This window comes from Maylandia zebra, linkage group LG9 (assembly GCF_041146795.1).
Source record: "Maylandia zebra isolate NMK-2024a linkage group LG9, Mzebra_GT3a, whole genome shotgun sequence".
Lineage (NCBI taxonomy): Eukaryota > Metazoa > Chordata > Actinopteri > Cichliformes > Cichlidae > Maylandia > Maylandia zebra.
In genome coordinates this window covers 24,296,736-24,309,185 of record NC_135175.1, presented here as the reverse complement: position 1 = coordinate 24,309,185, position 12,450 = coordinate 24,296,736, and the positions used below count along the sequence as shown (strand labels likewise).

General features: G+C 38.6%; 1 protein-coding gene across 3 annotated transcripts in view; it reads right to left on the bottom strand.

The window, feature by feature from the left end:
- Positions 1-274: 274 nt before the first annotated feature.
- Positions 275-12,450, bottom strand: part of smchd1 (structural maintenance of chromosomes flexible hinge domain containing 1) — a 39,253-nt gene continuing 27,077 nt past the window's right edge. For all 3 annotated transcript variants that reach the window (XM_076888206.1, XM_076888207.1, XM_004546877.5), the window contains 20 exons: positions 12,264-12,382; positions 11,291-11,452; positions 11,061-11,189; positions 10,753-10,832; positions 10,496-10,653; positions 10,259-10,374; positions 9,543-9,604; positions 8,987-9,074; positions 7,006-7,137; positions 6,742-6,897; positions 6,525-6,651; positions 5,907-6,026; positions 5,457-5,542; positions 5,246-5,368; positions 4,975-5,156; positions 2,021-2,130; positions 1,423-1,493; positions 917-1,085; positions 656-814; positions 275-578 (listed from right to left, as the gene is read on the bottom strand). In XM_076888206.1, the coding sequence (XP_076744321.1) occupies positions 484-578; positions 656-814; positions 917-1,085; positions 1,423-1,493; positions 2,021-2,130; positions 4,975-5,156; positions 5,246-5,368; positions 5,457-5,542; positions 5,907-6,026; positions 6,525-6,651; positions 6,742-6,897; positions 7,006-7,137; positions 8,987-9,074; positions 9,543-9,604; positions 10,259-10,374; positions 10,496-10,653; positions 10,753-10,832; positions 11,061-11,189; positions 11,291-11,452; positions 12,264-12,382 (2,444 nt within the window). In that variant the 3' untranslated portion in view covers positions 275-483. The remainder of the gene's footprint in view (positions 579-655; positions 815-916; positions 1,086-1,422; positions 1,494-2,020; positions 2,131-4,974; positions 5,157-5,245; positions 5,369-5,456; positions 5,543-5,906; positions 6,027-6,524; positions 6,652-6,741; positions 6,898-7,005; positions 7,138-8,986; positions 9,075-9,542; positions 9,605-10,258; positions 10,375-10,495; positions 10,654-10,752; positions 10,833-11,060; positions 11,190-11,290; positions 11,453-12,263; positions 12,383-12,450) is intronic.

The following is a 12,450-nucleotide window of genomic DNA, read 5'->3' as shown; positions in this document are numbered from 1 at the left end:
TCGGGAACCCCTCCAACGCTGACAGATGCGTTTTCTCCAACTTGCCAGTTCTCGCATATACACATGTAAGTGCACATTTCGCATATAAAACATTGTAATCGCCGTAAATAATATCCGGACGTCTAAATGTGGACAATGGTTGATTTTGTTTCAAAGGCACAGTGATTATCTCCGTGCGTAAAATGTGCGCTTAACACTGTCGGTATGCTTAAACTTAACAAGTAAAGTTTTCAGTTTTGCGTTTTTCAGAAAAGAAACGAACAAATACACAAAGTGCGATCTTAAGAATTTTTTAATGCATACATTCAGCAGATTCAGCATGCTCTGCAAAGATCATAAGCACTTTTTACCATTACAAAAGTGTTAAAATGTACAAAAGGCATCTAAAAAATAAAATACATTGTATCAACTCAAAGTTAACAAAGAAATAAAACTACAAAAAAGACTTATAGTAAAACAATCCATTGGTCCAATCAGAATCTCTTATGTGGAACTCTGTCTTGCTCTTTTTGAAATGCTGCTGGAGGGCTGACCACCATCCACAGCACGTCGTTTCATTCCTTTTGCTGATGCTGATGCTAGAAGAAGAACAAAGATCAATTAAAATTCAACAAAATCAAAATAAAATCATCAACAACTGTCTCAAACAACATACCGAGTTCCTTTTCAATCTCTGTTAGCTGCCTCTTTTTGTCGTCCAAATCTTTTTCCATTTGCCGCACATCAGGAGACGTAATTTTTTTAACGTGATCATCTCGCGCCCTTTCTGTTTCCTCTCTCTTCGATACAGCTGAGCAGTACTGGCTGAGCAGGTCTGTCAAGCACACCCCAGAAAACAGAAATTACAGCATAATCTGAATCATTAAGGCTACAAAATCAAGCTTTAAAAATGTAAAATGTCCATGATTTAAGTCACCTATTTGTTCCTTTAGACTGTGGTACTGCTGTGGGAGGGGGGCTCCAAACATGTGTAACGTGGTCATCGGTGGGGCCCTGTTCTGTGCACCTCCAAACTTTCCCCTGCTACTGACCCTATCCCCCTGCCTGGTCAGTATGGTGGGACATTGGATCCTGTTCTGCACCACCTGTAAACAACAGCTTTTTTTTGTTAGAGGAAATTAACCAGAGTTTCCACCGATACAGTAACACTGCTGCTGCAAAGCCAGTTCTGTCCTGGTTCCATTGAGGAGCCAGCACACAATATGACAGGTTTGAGAGCCTAGTGGACACAATCTGCAAAGGTCATCGATGAATCATTTTGCTGGCCCCTTGAGTTTCACTCTTTGGCAGCAGTCCCTCTTTTTTTTTTTTTCCTCCACTGGAACTAATAAAAGTCTAATCAGTTCTACATTAGGCACCAGCTCTGGCACAGTGTTAGTTTAAAAAACAAAATTGCACATCTGCTTCAGCAAAGTCACTCACCGCCCTTCTGTAGTTATTTGCAGAGTCCAGGTCATCAATCAGAATAGTATCTCCCAGGATGTTCTTAAACACTAGAAAGAAAAAAATAGCACGAGCAAGAAACTTTCAGACCTGCTGGAACAAATTTAAAACTAACTTTTTTTTAAACTGCTACTGAAAACTTTCATAATCAAGTGGCAAGAAGCCAAGTGTTCATATTTCAATGTAAATCAGAGGCAATCAGTGTAAATTTAAACGGTAAATGCTCTAAATCCAAACCGACAGAGCCAGCTTTTACCCACGACAAAGAAAATCACTACATAAACAGTCATTTTAATTTCGGGAAAGAGGCCCAATTTCTGCTCCAGCGACAGTGCCCCTGGAGAGAAAGCCCCCTTCCACCCTGTGAGGCTGGATCCCAGGTGGAAACATTTACCCCAATCTTTACAGGAGTGGTGGGGGCATAAGGGAAATGCCCCCGAAACAACAGCAAACACAGCCTGAGATGGCAAGCCTCTAAAAACCCACAGAAACGCCAGAGTCTTACTTCAAATCTGCAATAACCAAACAAACAGGCAGCGTTACGCTGAGCAGGGGAAATCCATTTAAGGCAGCTCACCGATGTCACAGCTCTCTGGATCACAGGGGTATATCAGCAGCTCTCTGGCGTACACCGGGTTCCCATGGGGTTCAAAGAGCGGGTAGCCATTTCTTATGTGTGGCAGCGGTCTGTAAGCAATTCAAATCACAACACCATGACACTTTGCTCCAAACGTAAAGGCAACATCAAACCACGCACGATCATTTCTCTTTGCATAAATGAACACTGCGTTGCTACAGTTCATGTGTAGCACACATTCAGTTTATGTGGATCGTTTCCATTTCATGTCAGAATTTGTTTTTGTGTGTCCTTCCAGCTGATCAACATCATTTCTTTATGATCTGGAAAAAATGTCTGCAGACCTTCAGAAGGTGTTTTAGATTAACTTTAGTAACCATTAAGACATCCGATGATAGATTAGTCAATCAGCTGTTTGGATTTGTGTCTTTTTTTCAGTATTTTGCAGAACAGACATGACAGTTTCTAGTGTGATGTTGACTTCATCTTAAATTCAGCAGTCGCTTCACTTTGATAAAAGAAAGACAAAAATGTGTTAAAAAACTTGCACATTACATAATTGATTACTTATAATTACATAATTAATTGACTGATAATTAAGTGTAAACAGCTTTACTGTTGCATTCTAAATTAGTGCTGAAACAATGACTAATATAGATTTATGTTATTCACGTGGGGGGACTACACTTAGAAGTAATAGTACTGCAGGGAGCACTGCAGGGTTTTTAGCACTGCTGACTTTATAAAAAAATAACTGTTAAAATAGTAAATTAGATCAATAACCCATAATATACTGTGTATTCAATATTCTTTCTCTCAGAAGCAACTAAAGCACTAATACTCAGTATGAGCAGAGAAACAGTTTCCAACTAAAAATCAAGAAAACTGTTTCTCTTAAGGGGGTGAACTGTAGCAGCAATGAAAACACAGAAACTAGTGATTCTTACATGTGAGGTCTCCTTTTCTGTAAATATGCCAAACAAAGTAACGAGAAAAAGAATACAGTGCCTGAATACAACACTGTGAAGAAGCCTTGAGGAACTCCTAATTTCTCCATCCTTTGCTTGGACAATGGGAAATGGGTGCCATGATTAACTGAAACATGTGGAAACATACAAGGAAATATAGCACACAAGACAAACAGCTCATTCTGTACAACACTAACGAGCTTGACAGTCAATTTTTGGCATGTCTTCATGAACAGTTCTCCAGGCTTCTTGAAGGACATTCAAAGCTACTCCTTGGATGTTGGCTGCCTTTCGTTCTGTGCTCCATCAAGATGATCCCAGACTTCTTCAATAATATTGATGCCCAGGCTCTGGGGAAGTTCTTTTGCTGCATTGACAGTGTGTCAATCAGTAATTCCATCAATTGATAAGATCTCCAACATAATGCGACCCCAAATTACGACAGAGCCTCGGCCATGTTTTACAGATGTCCGTAGACACTCGCTGTTGTATCCCTCTCTTGAACTCCTTGTACATATTGACAATGATTGGAAGTAACTTTGGCGTACCTCAGCCATTTCTCCCAGTTTTCCTTCTTTAAAAATAGCTTCTTGAAAGCCATCCGTCTACTTAGACCATTTTTGATGAGGCTTTAGTGAATCGCAGAGGATCAACCGAGGACCAGATGCATCTCTCAAGTCCTGTCTCAGATCTTTTCTGGATTTTTTTTCCTATTTCTTAAGTGCATGATGTTCAGATACTGTTACCCTGCTGTCCTGTCTTTACAGACATGCCTTCTTTTTTGTTCTCCACAAAGAGTCACTGCACACCAGCGAGATCTGCCAAGTTTTTGACTAATAGCGCTTTGGGAATCAAGTTGTTGGTGCAAAAACACAATTTTGTCTGTCAAACTGTGTTATCTTTGGCATTTGTCATATATTCAGCTAAAGAAATGGAAAAAAATGATGTGGTTTTATGTGACAGGCTGTTAGTAACAAAGTTGCTAAAGATACAATTTAAATCAGTTCTTTGCTAAGTTGTCTGTTATGTGTCATCACAACACAGCCTCATTCCTTGACTTAGGATTCATGAATGAGTTATAGACTGTGTTTAGTGGCTTAACAAACAAAAAAATACCAAATACCTTATACCAAACCAGTGAAAAGGGTTTGGTATAAGGACTGGACTGAAAATTATTTAAAAACAAAACAAAAAACAAACAGAAATGAAGGATGTCTCAAGTTTTTTGCAAAGTGCTTTATGTCAAACACGCCCCAGATTCAGCTTCTCATCTCTGATGCTTTACTTTTTTCCTCCCCCGTGTCTCCAAAAGCAAACAAAGGCTTTCATCCTCACATTAAGAGACAAAGATTTTCATTATATTAAAATGATTTTAACAGTGAAAGAAACTTTTACCTGCAGCTCAAACAGAAACAGACATCAGATTTTAAAATTTTTTTACAATAAAAATCAAATCAGAATACAAAATAAACGCATTTAAAGTTAGAAAAAATACAAAAACTAAAAGTCTTATAAAAGAGGGATGTGCCCTTAAATCACTAGCTTTGCAAAAACTGACAATAACCTGCAGCAGCTGGTCGTTAAGTAAATCTCATTAGTGTCCAAACAGCCCCAACAAAGAGCAGCAGGATGGAGTCTTATATGTGCTAATAATTACAGTCACCATTATTTTTACAGAAAACTAAAGTGAGAGACCACCTGTGTTTACAGAGTGTTACACTGTACACTAAATGTGGCTATTTTGGAGGAAAACGTATTTCCAGACTCCCAAGGTTCAAAGCATACATTGATATAGTTCGACATTATTCTAGCTGACTTTCAGGCAGCCTGTTCAAAATGGAGCTGCCACAAGAGCTCTAAATTACTGTTTTTGAGAGACTTTGGGAAGGAAAGGGCTTAAAAGGAAAGACTTTAATAAAAGGACACATACATCTTCATCACACGTCAGTTAGACGCCAACACTAATAAAATACATCTTCCACGTACCTTTTTCCTGGTGGCACAAGCACGCTGTCGAGGGCCATGACCTGCTGCCTGCCCTGCGTGTCACGATAGATCTGCTGTGCTGCTTCTGTTGTTTTGGTGATGACACAGTCCATATCACCTCTGATGTGCCAGGAGATGACCCACGCAGCGGCATCATCCTGCACGAGAGCCAGGTGGCCAACCTGCATTCAAAAATTAGAGGATAAACACATCTCCAGAAAATTCATCTCAAAACAAGTACTGAATCTTTAAAAGAAAAAAAGAAAGTTACCATTCCCAAAACATCTGCCTGTCCCCTAAAGTTGTCACGGACGGAGAAAACTCGTCGGGACACTTTCTGAATTGCTTCTGCTTCAGTAGTCTTCTTTTTTATTAGTGTATCAATATGTTGTGCCTACAGATACATAAGAAATGTGATTTCCAGTTCAGTTTAAAAAAGAAAAAGGAAAAAAAGCTGAGTGTGGATGGACATAATAACTTACAGATATGGGATGAGGGATTGTCACTTTCCTCTGGCGCAGCTCGTTTTTAAAATCAGTCTCTTTCTTACTGGCAATCAGGCAAGATTCTAAGGGGAAAATATTTTCATTAGCAGACAATTTTAATCACGTATGGGAGGAAAACCCAGATAAATTACAGATTTAAGACTATATCAAAGTCAGTGGTTTAAAAGTATTATTTCTGTAGCTATATCCATTTGCACTGACATGAGATTATTCAGATTCAGGTAACTTCATTAATCCCAAAATGAGCCGTTTGTTTGCAGCTTATCCACACGACCTACTAACACAACCTACAGTCTTTAAACACTAATCACTGTTGCATGTCAAGGCAGAGATCAACAAACAATGAAGTCTAGGAAAAAAAACTAGAACAAGGATATTTCAGATGAGACCTGGTTCAACATACAAACAGCACACAGTACATCTTACCCGTCAGCAAGTCAAGGAGCTCCTTGTATGTACGCAATGTTTCGTTATATTTCTCAATAGCACTGCTGAGCTCATCTTTTTTCCTGGTCAGTTCAGACATTTTTTGCTGGTTTTGTGAGTCTAAAATGGAGAAAAAAAAGAAGAATTAATTGTTTATCAATTAACAGTGAATTGTCAGAAGGCAAATCTAAGCAATAGTACTATAGTAGTGTAACAGTAGTAATACTATTATTAATACTACTCTTAAGTATAATAGCTTTAAATAGCATTTCAGTTTTTTGGCTCACAGTTAGTGATCAAAGTGGGCTGGAATGATTAGATCTGATAAATAGTTTAATATATTGTAATACAGAGATTTCTTTTGTTAGAGCTTCCAGCTAAAAGCATGCAGATACTTCTTCAACAAGTCCGAATCTAAAGTCACCCCACAGTCCTTCATTATATGTTCACGTGTAGTAAAAAAAGGAAAGAAAAAAGTTTAAAAGACATGTATTAGTGAATTTTGTAAAAACAAAAACAAAACAAAATGTATAAAAACAAAAAAATTAAAGTAATGCTTTAATTTTTCAGAAATCTTAAGCTGCACGTAATAGCATTTACCACTCAGTTTTTCCATACCATTGTAAAAAAGGAAGGGGAGCTCAAAAGCAGTCAGGGTTATGAGATGGACAGACACTTCAGGTTTGAAAACAAGGATGTAGGTGCTGCTATTGTCACCGGGGCTATTCTCCCTGATAGCCAGCCTCTGAGGAGAGCAAGTGAACAATTATCATAAGCCCTGAGGGGCCCTTAAATTCCAAAACAAAAGCTGGTCCTGTGAAGAATGGTTACTCACAGGGATGTGGGCCTTGCCCTCAACTAAGTTAATTGCAAGGCTGCTGGCTCCTCTTTCAAAAAGAGGGAAGCTTTTGTTTCTCTCTCCATCTGAGGACTTTATAGTGATGATCACCTTCCCTCCCAGGTCCTGCCCCGCTGGGTTGCCATACAAATCCTGGAATCAACCATGGAAATTCACTCACTATGACTGCAAAGTTTATTTATGTCAGTGAAAAGTGAAGCCTGCCTCTGCTATTTTACAATAAATAAATAAATAGCTTACCATTATCCTCAGTGTCATATTCTCAACCAAGGTTCGGCTGGCAATGTCCTCGCTGTAGGAAACAACTGGGGTTGTAGTCTGAGAGACAGGTCCCAGTTTAACAGGCTGATTGGCCACCACATCTATACGAATCTAAAAGATGGGAAGCAGCACTGAGGTCAGTCAATTCTGTCAGTGAGTAACGCAACAGCTCTACAGCCCTGCAACAGCTCAATGACCAACTACTCTCCAGTAAAATACAGTGGTATGCAAAAGATTGTGCACCCTGATAATTGTCATGATTTTTTCTTCACAAATCATTGGTTGTTTGGATCAGCAATTTCATTTAAATATATCATATAGCAGACGAACACAATGATATTTGAGAAGTGAAATGAAGTTTATAGGATTTACAAAAAGTGTGCAATAGTTACTTAAACAAAATTGGGTAGGTGCGTAAATTTGGGCACCATTGTCTTTTAATTGATTTGAATACCTTTAGGACTAATTATTGGAACATACAATTTGTTTGGTAAGCTTACTGACCCCTGACCCTACATACACAGGTGAATCTAATCATGAAAAGGTATTATTTAAGGTGACCAATTGCAAGTTTTTCCCCTCTTTGCATCCTCTCTGAAGAGGGGCAACGTGGGAGCCTCAAAACAACTCTCAAATGACCTGAAAACAAAGATTGTTCAACATCATGGTTTAGGTTGAAGGATACAAAAAGCTATCTCAGAGATTTCAGCTGTCAGTTTCCACTGTGAGGAACATATTGAGGAAATGGAAGACCACAGGCTCAGTTCTAGTTAAGGTCCGAAGTGGCAGGTCAAGAAAAATCTTAGATAAGCAGAGGCGAAGGATGGGAACAGTCACAGTCAACCCACAGACCAGCTCCAAAGACCTGCAACATCATCTTGCTGCAGATGGTGTCACTGTGCAATGTTCAACTATTCAGCGCACTTTGCACAAGGAGATGTTGTATGGGAGAGTAATGCAGAAGAAGCCATTTCTGTGCACATGGCACAAACAGAGTTGCTTGAGGTATGCTAAAACACATTTGGACAAGCCAGCTTCATTTTGGAATAAGATGCTGTGGACTGATCAAACTATAATTGAGTTATTTGGGCATAACAAGGGGTGTTATGGATGGAGGAAAAAGAACACAGCATTCCAAGAAAAACACCTGCTACCTACAGTAAAGTATGGTGGTGGTTCCACCATGCTGTGGGGCTGTGTGGCCAGTGCAGGTACTGGGAAACTTGTTACAGTTGAGGGTTGCATGGTATCCAAGTCAATATTAGCAGATTCTTGAGAACAATGTTCAAGAATCAGTGACAAAGTTGAAGTTGCACCAGGGCTGGATATTTCAACAAGACAACGACCCAAAACACTGTTCAAAACCCACTAAGGCATTCATGCAGAGGAACAAGTACAACATTCTGGAATGACCATCTCAGTCCCCAGACCTGATTAATACTGATATATTATGGTGTGACTTAAAGCGGGCTGTCCATGCTCGGAAACCATCAAACCTGACTGAACTGGAGATGTTTTGTCTCCACCTTCAACCAGAATCCAGACTTTCATGGGAAGCTATAGGAAGCGTTTAGCGGCTGTTATTTCTGCAAAAGTAGGATCTACTAAATATTGATGTAATTTTTCTATTGGGGTGCCCAGACACCTGCCTAATTTTGTTTAGGTAACTATTTCACACTTTCTGTAAATCCTATAAACTTCATTTCACTTCTCAAATATCATTGTGTTTGTCTGCTATATGATATATTGAAATGAAACTGATTCAAAATTGATCCAAACAACCAATGACTTATAAAGAAAAATCATGAAAATTATCAGGGGTGCCCAAACTTTTGCATACCACTGTAGGTACAAATAATGAGTATCTGGAGGGTGGCTTAATACGCTTTATGAGGGTTTGAAAACAAAATATGAACGTGTTAAAAATGTTTTGTGTTTTTTATTATGTATTAAAACCAACCTGATTGCTGTAGAGAACGTCTTTTTTGTCAATACGAAGAGAAAACTGTATGGTGTGCCTTCTAGCTTCCTCTGGGATGTCTTTGTCTCTGCAAAGAAACGCGCGGTCCATTATTTTTTTCAGCTATTATCATCACCATTATTCTAACACAAACCTACACTCTGGAAAATCATCTTACATGCTGTTTTATTGAGTCAGCTAAAATGACAGGACCCCTTGCATACTATAAATTTGAAACTACCTTATGCAAGTGATTAGCTTAGCATTGGTTAGCATAGCACAAAGACTGGAAACCATGAGAAACCATTAGTTTGACTTTACATATAAAACATTTTTACAGTACCAGCAGCTCTAAAACTCACTAGTTAACATGAATTTGTTGCCTATATTGGTACTAGGTCACTCTAGCCGTTTCCTCCGTTTTAAGGCTTTGTGGAAGCTAAGCTAAGCTAACTAGCTGCTTGAAGTAACTTAATAATATTAATATAAAAGCTATGCTTTAAAACATCTGTCACCAAGCCAAACAAAATAGAAACAGAAGTGAAAATTATCTTACCTGAAGTGAAAACAGTCATTCTTTTCATTTTTCGTGGGTTTATTACACTTCAGCTCAATGGCCTACACAAGAAATATTGAAAAATAAATAAATATTATTTTAAGAGAAAAGTTTACGATAGGAAAAAAAAGAACTCCTCTACTTGCATAAATCTACAATTCTCCTTTTTAGTTTTCCTGGTATTGGTCAATCTAATGAGTTGTGTTGAACAAATCTTTTTTATATTAACAGAGAAACTAACAACTACAGTCAATCATTATCACTAATGTTAATACACTTGGCTTTTTCCAATTTAAAGACACTGTGCAATCTTCAGTATCACTTATTAATAGATTTAAGTGAGTATATGTATATATGTGAAATTTTGACCCTCTGTGGATTCCAGACAATCCACACTTCAAACTTAAAAACCCAAGAATTGGGTGCACAAGTCATTAAAGATGTATGCTGTATATTTAAACTGGAACAGTTTTTCCCCAACAAACACAACAATGTCAACGAAATGATTTGCATTGTCAAAGTCACCGTCTGAGAAAAGTGTATAAAGTGTGTAGTGAGGGGTTTTACAGCCTTATTTAAAACACCTATAATAATAGTAAAAAATAAAGTTGGCTACTACACAGATTTTACCTGTCGGGTTATTTTTAGAACAAAACTCCTGCAATAAACAAGGAACCACTGTATATCAAGGAGACTCTTGAGTTTTAGTCACTCACTCTTTCTGGAGGCTTTTTCCCTGAAGATACCCCATCCCATATGAACATGGACACAGCAGCTGGGTTAAAAGTAGTAATTGGACTTCCCTCATCAGACACCACAGTCACTGAGAAAACTGAAGAGAAACAAAGACCTTCCCTTAGTTTGGCTGAACAGAGATTAAACTGATCAAAATACAAATAAATGAATTAATGAAACATTTTTTAAAGGAAGGAGAGAGAAAAACAAATGCAAACCTGGGAATTTGCTTCCAGCAAAAAACTTGACACTGGTGTCATACTCCACTGATAGGCTGACTGGTTTTTTGGGATCAGGGAGGACAGTGAGGCTCACTGATGGACCAGGGATGGGTTTTTTGTTGAAGGAGCCTTTAAACTGCAGCTGATAGTACCCCCTAGAGGAAGAACAGGCTATCAACACTTCCACTAGTGACTTTACAGTAGTGGAAACATCAAGACTGATGCTGTATTACGACAAATATAATTTTACTTACTTCGGCCCGCTCAAACCATTAACAATGAAAAAGGCTTTTCCTTCTGCGTTCACAGGTTGTGAAGTAACATTGGTTTTCACCTGAAACAATAACAAGACCTTTCCTATTAGATCATTGTATAGATTCCATACAGCTGCTACAGCAGCCAGATGTTGCCAAACCAATAAAGCTGACTAAGTGATCAGCAGCAAGTGTGACCACCCCTATAAAAGCTGGTCTAAGCTAAGCTGTTACTCTACAGCTACTGTACTTCATTTTTCACAGGACTACATGGTGCTTTCTTTGATTGTGTTGATTTTCAAGCTAACCGTCAGTCCTGGAGGTGAAGTCTTTATGTCCACTACAACCCTCTGGTCTGGAGAAGGGTTTCCCCACTCATCACACAGCTGGACGACAAATGGTTTGGAGATGCCGTGATCATTTAACACCTGCAAAGGCTGAAAAAAAAACAAAAACAAAAAAAAAACAGAAAAGGATGAGCTATACCTTTAGTTTGTCTCCAAAAAGAAATTAAATTAAGAATCTTTTATTTTTTTACCTGCTCCGGTTCGCTGATGAGCTTAAGCTGAGCAGGGAGTCCTGCGGTCACTTTAATACTGACATGCTCCACAAAGTCAGAGTAGCTGAAAGACAGTTCTCGGGGGCCGAGAGACCCTGATTGGAAACGAATTCCCGTCACCATGGCAGCACAGCTGCTGTCCTGGTACAATACAGAGCCGTGAGATTTATCAGCTTAGATCATCACAATCACCACATCTGGCCTGCTCATTATTCAATAAAGAAGTTACTGAATTTTCTCTTCATCATCTTCTTACAGTACTGTGTTAGACAAATACAAATACAGTTCACACATGAACCACATACAGTATTTACACGGGTGCCAGTTACTATTTTACCACTATAGTAAAATAGTAACTATAGTGGTAAAATGCAGGATAAATTGTGAGCACTTTAAGTACAAATTTTATAGCACACAGCTTGGTTCCTTCAAGAGTTCATTAACCTCTTCTAAAAGCAACATTATCTTTACATGTCCTGCTCTCCTTCAGCTGTAATCTGAATCAGCAGCTTTGTGGCACCATCTCTGAATTTATGAAGGTCAAAACCATCTCGGTCATATAAAACAACATCGACTTTGTTACCATTTTAGTGAACTTTGACCACAAAGACAAAAGCTTTTCGTGTCATCTACGGAGTGTAGAAAAATGTTTTGTCTCCTTGGTAAGGGAGGGTTCATTATCTGTGGAATTCCAATAATATGACCTTGCTATTTTAACAAAAGCAGGCTTTTTTTTTTATTGGTAGGGAGGAGGATTCAGTAGATTTATAGTGGTCATAGGGCAGGTGAAAGGGCAAATGCACACATGTATACCCTTAGCTCACCAAAAACACATAATAAAGGGAGCTTTGTTTGCTCAGATAATATTAAGATTGCATTAGTGCAAATTTGATTTGATTTAACTAATATTTGAGTAAACTTTTGTCTTAAATGCACATGGCTCTGGTCCCACCTGCCATTTAAATGTGATGGCTGATTTGTCCAGCCCCTCAGCTTCCACTTTTATGTGGTTCAAACAGGTGGGGGTAAGCGTCTTGGTTAAATTGTCATACTGGTCCACAAGCTCCAAGCCTGTGCAAAGAAAGTTATTCTGAGTAATATAGGATGCAACCGTGAATTTTAAAAATGTGATTAATTGT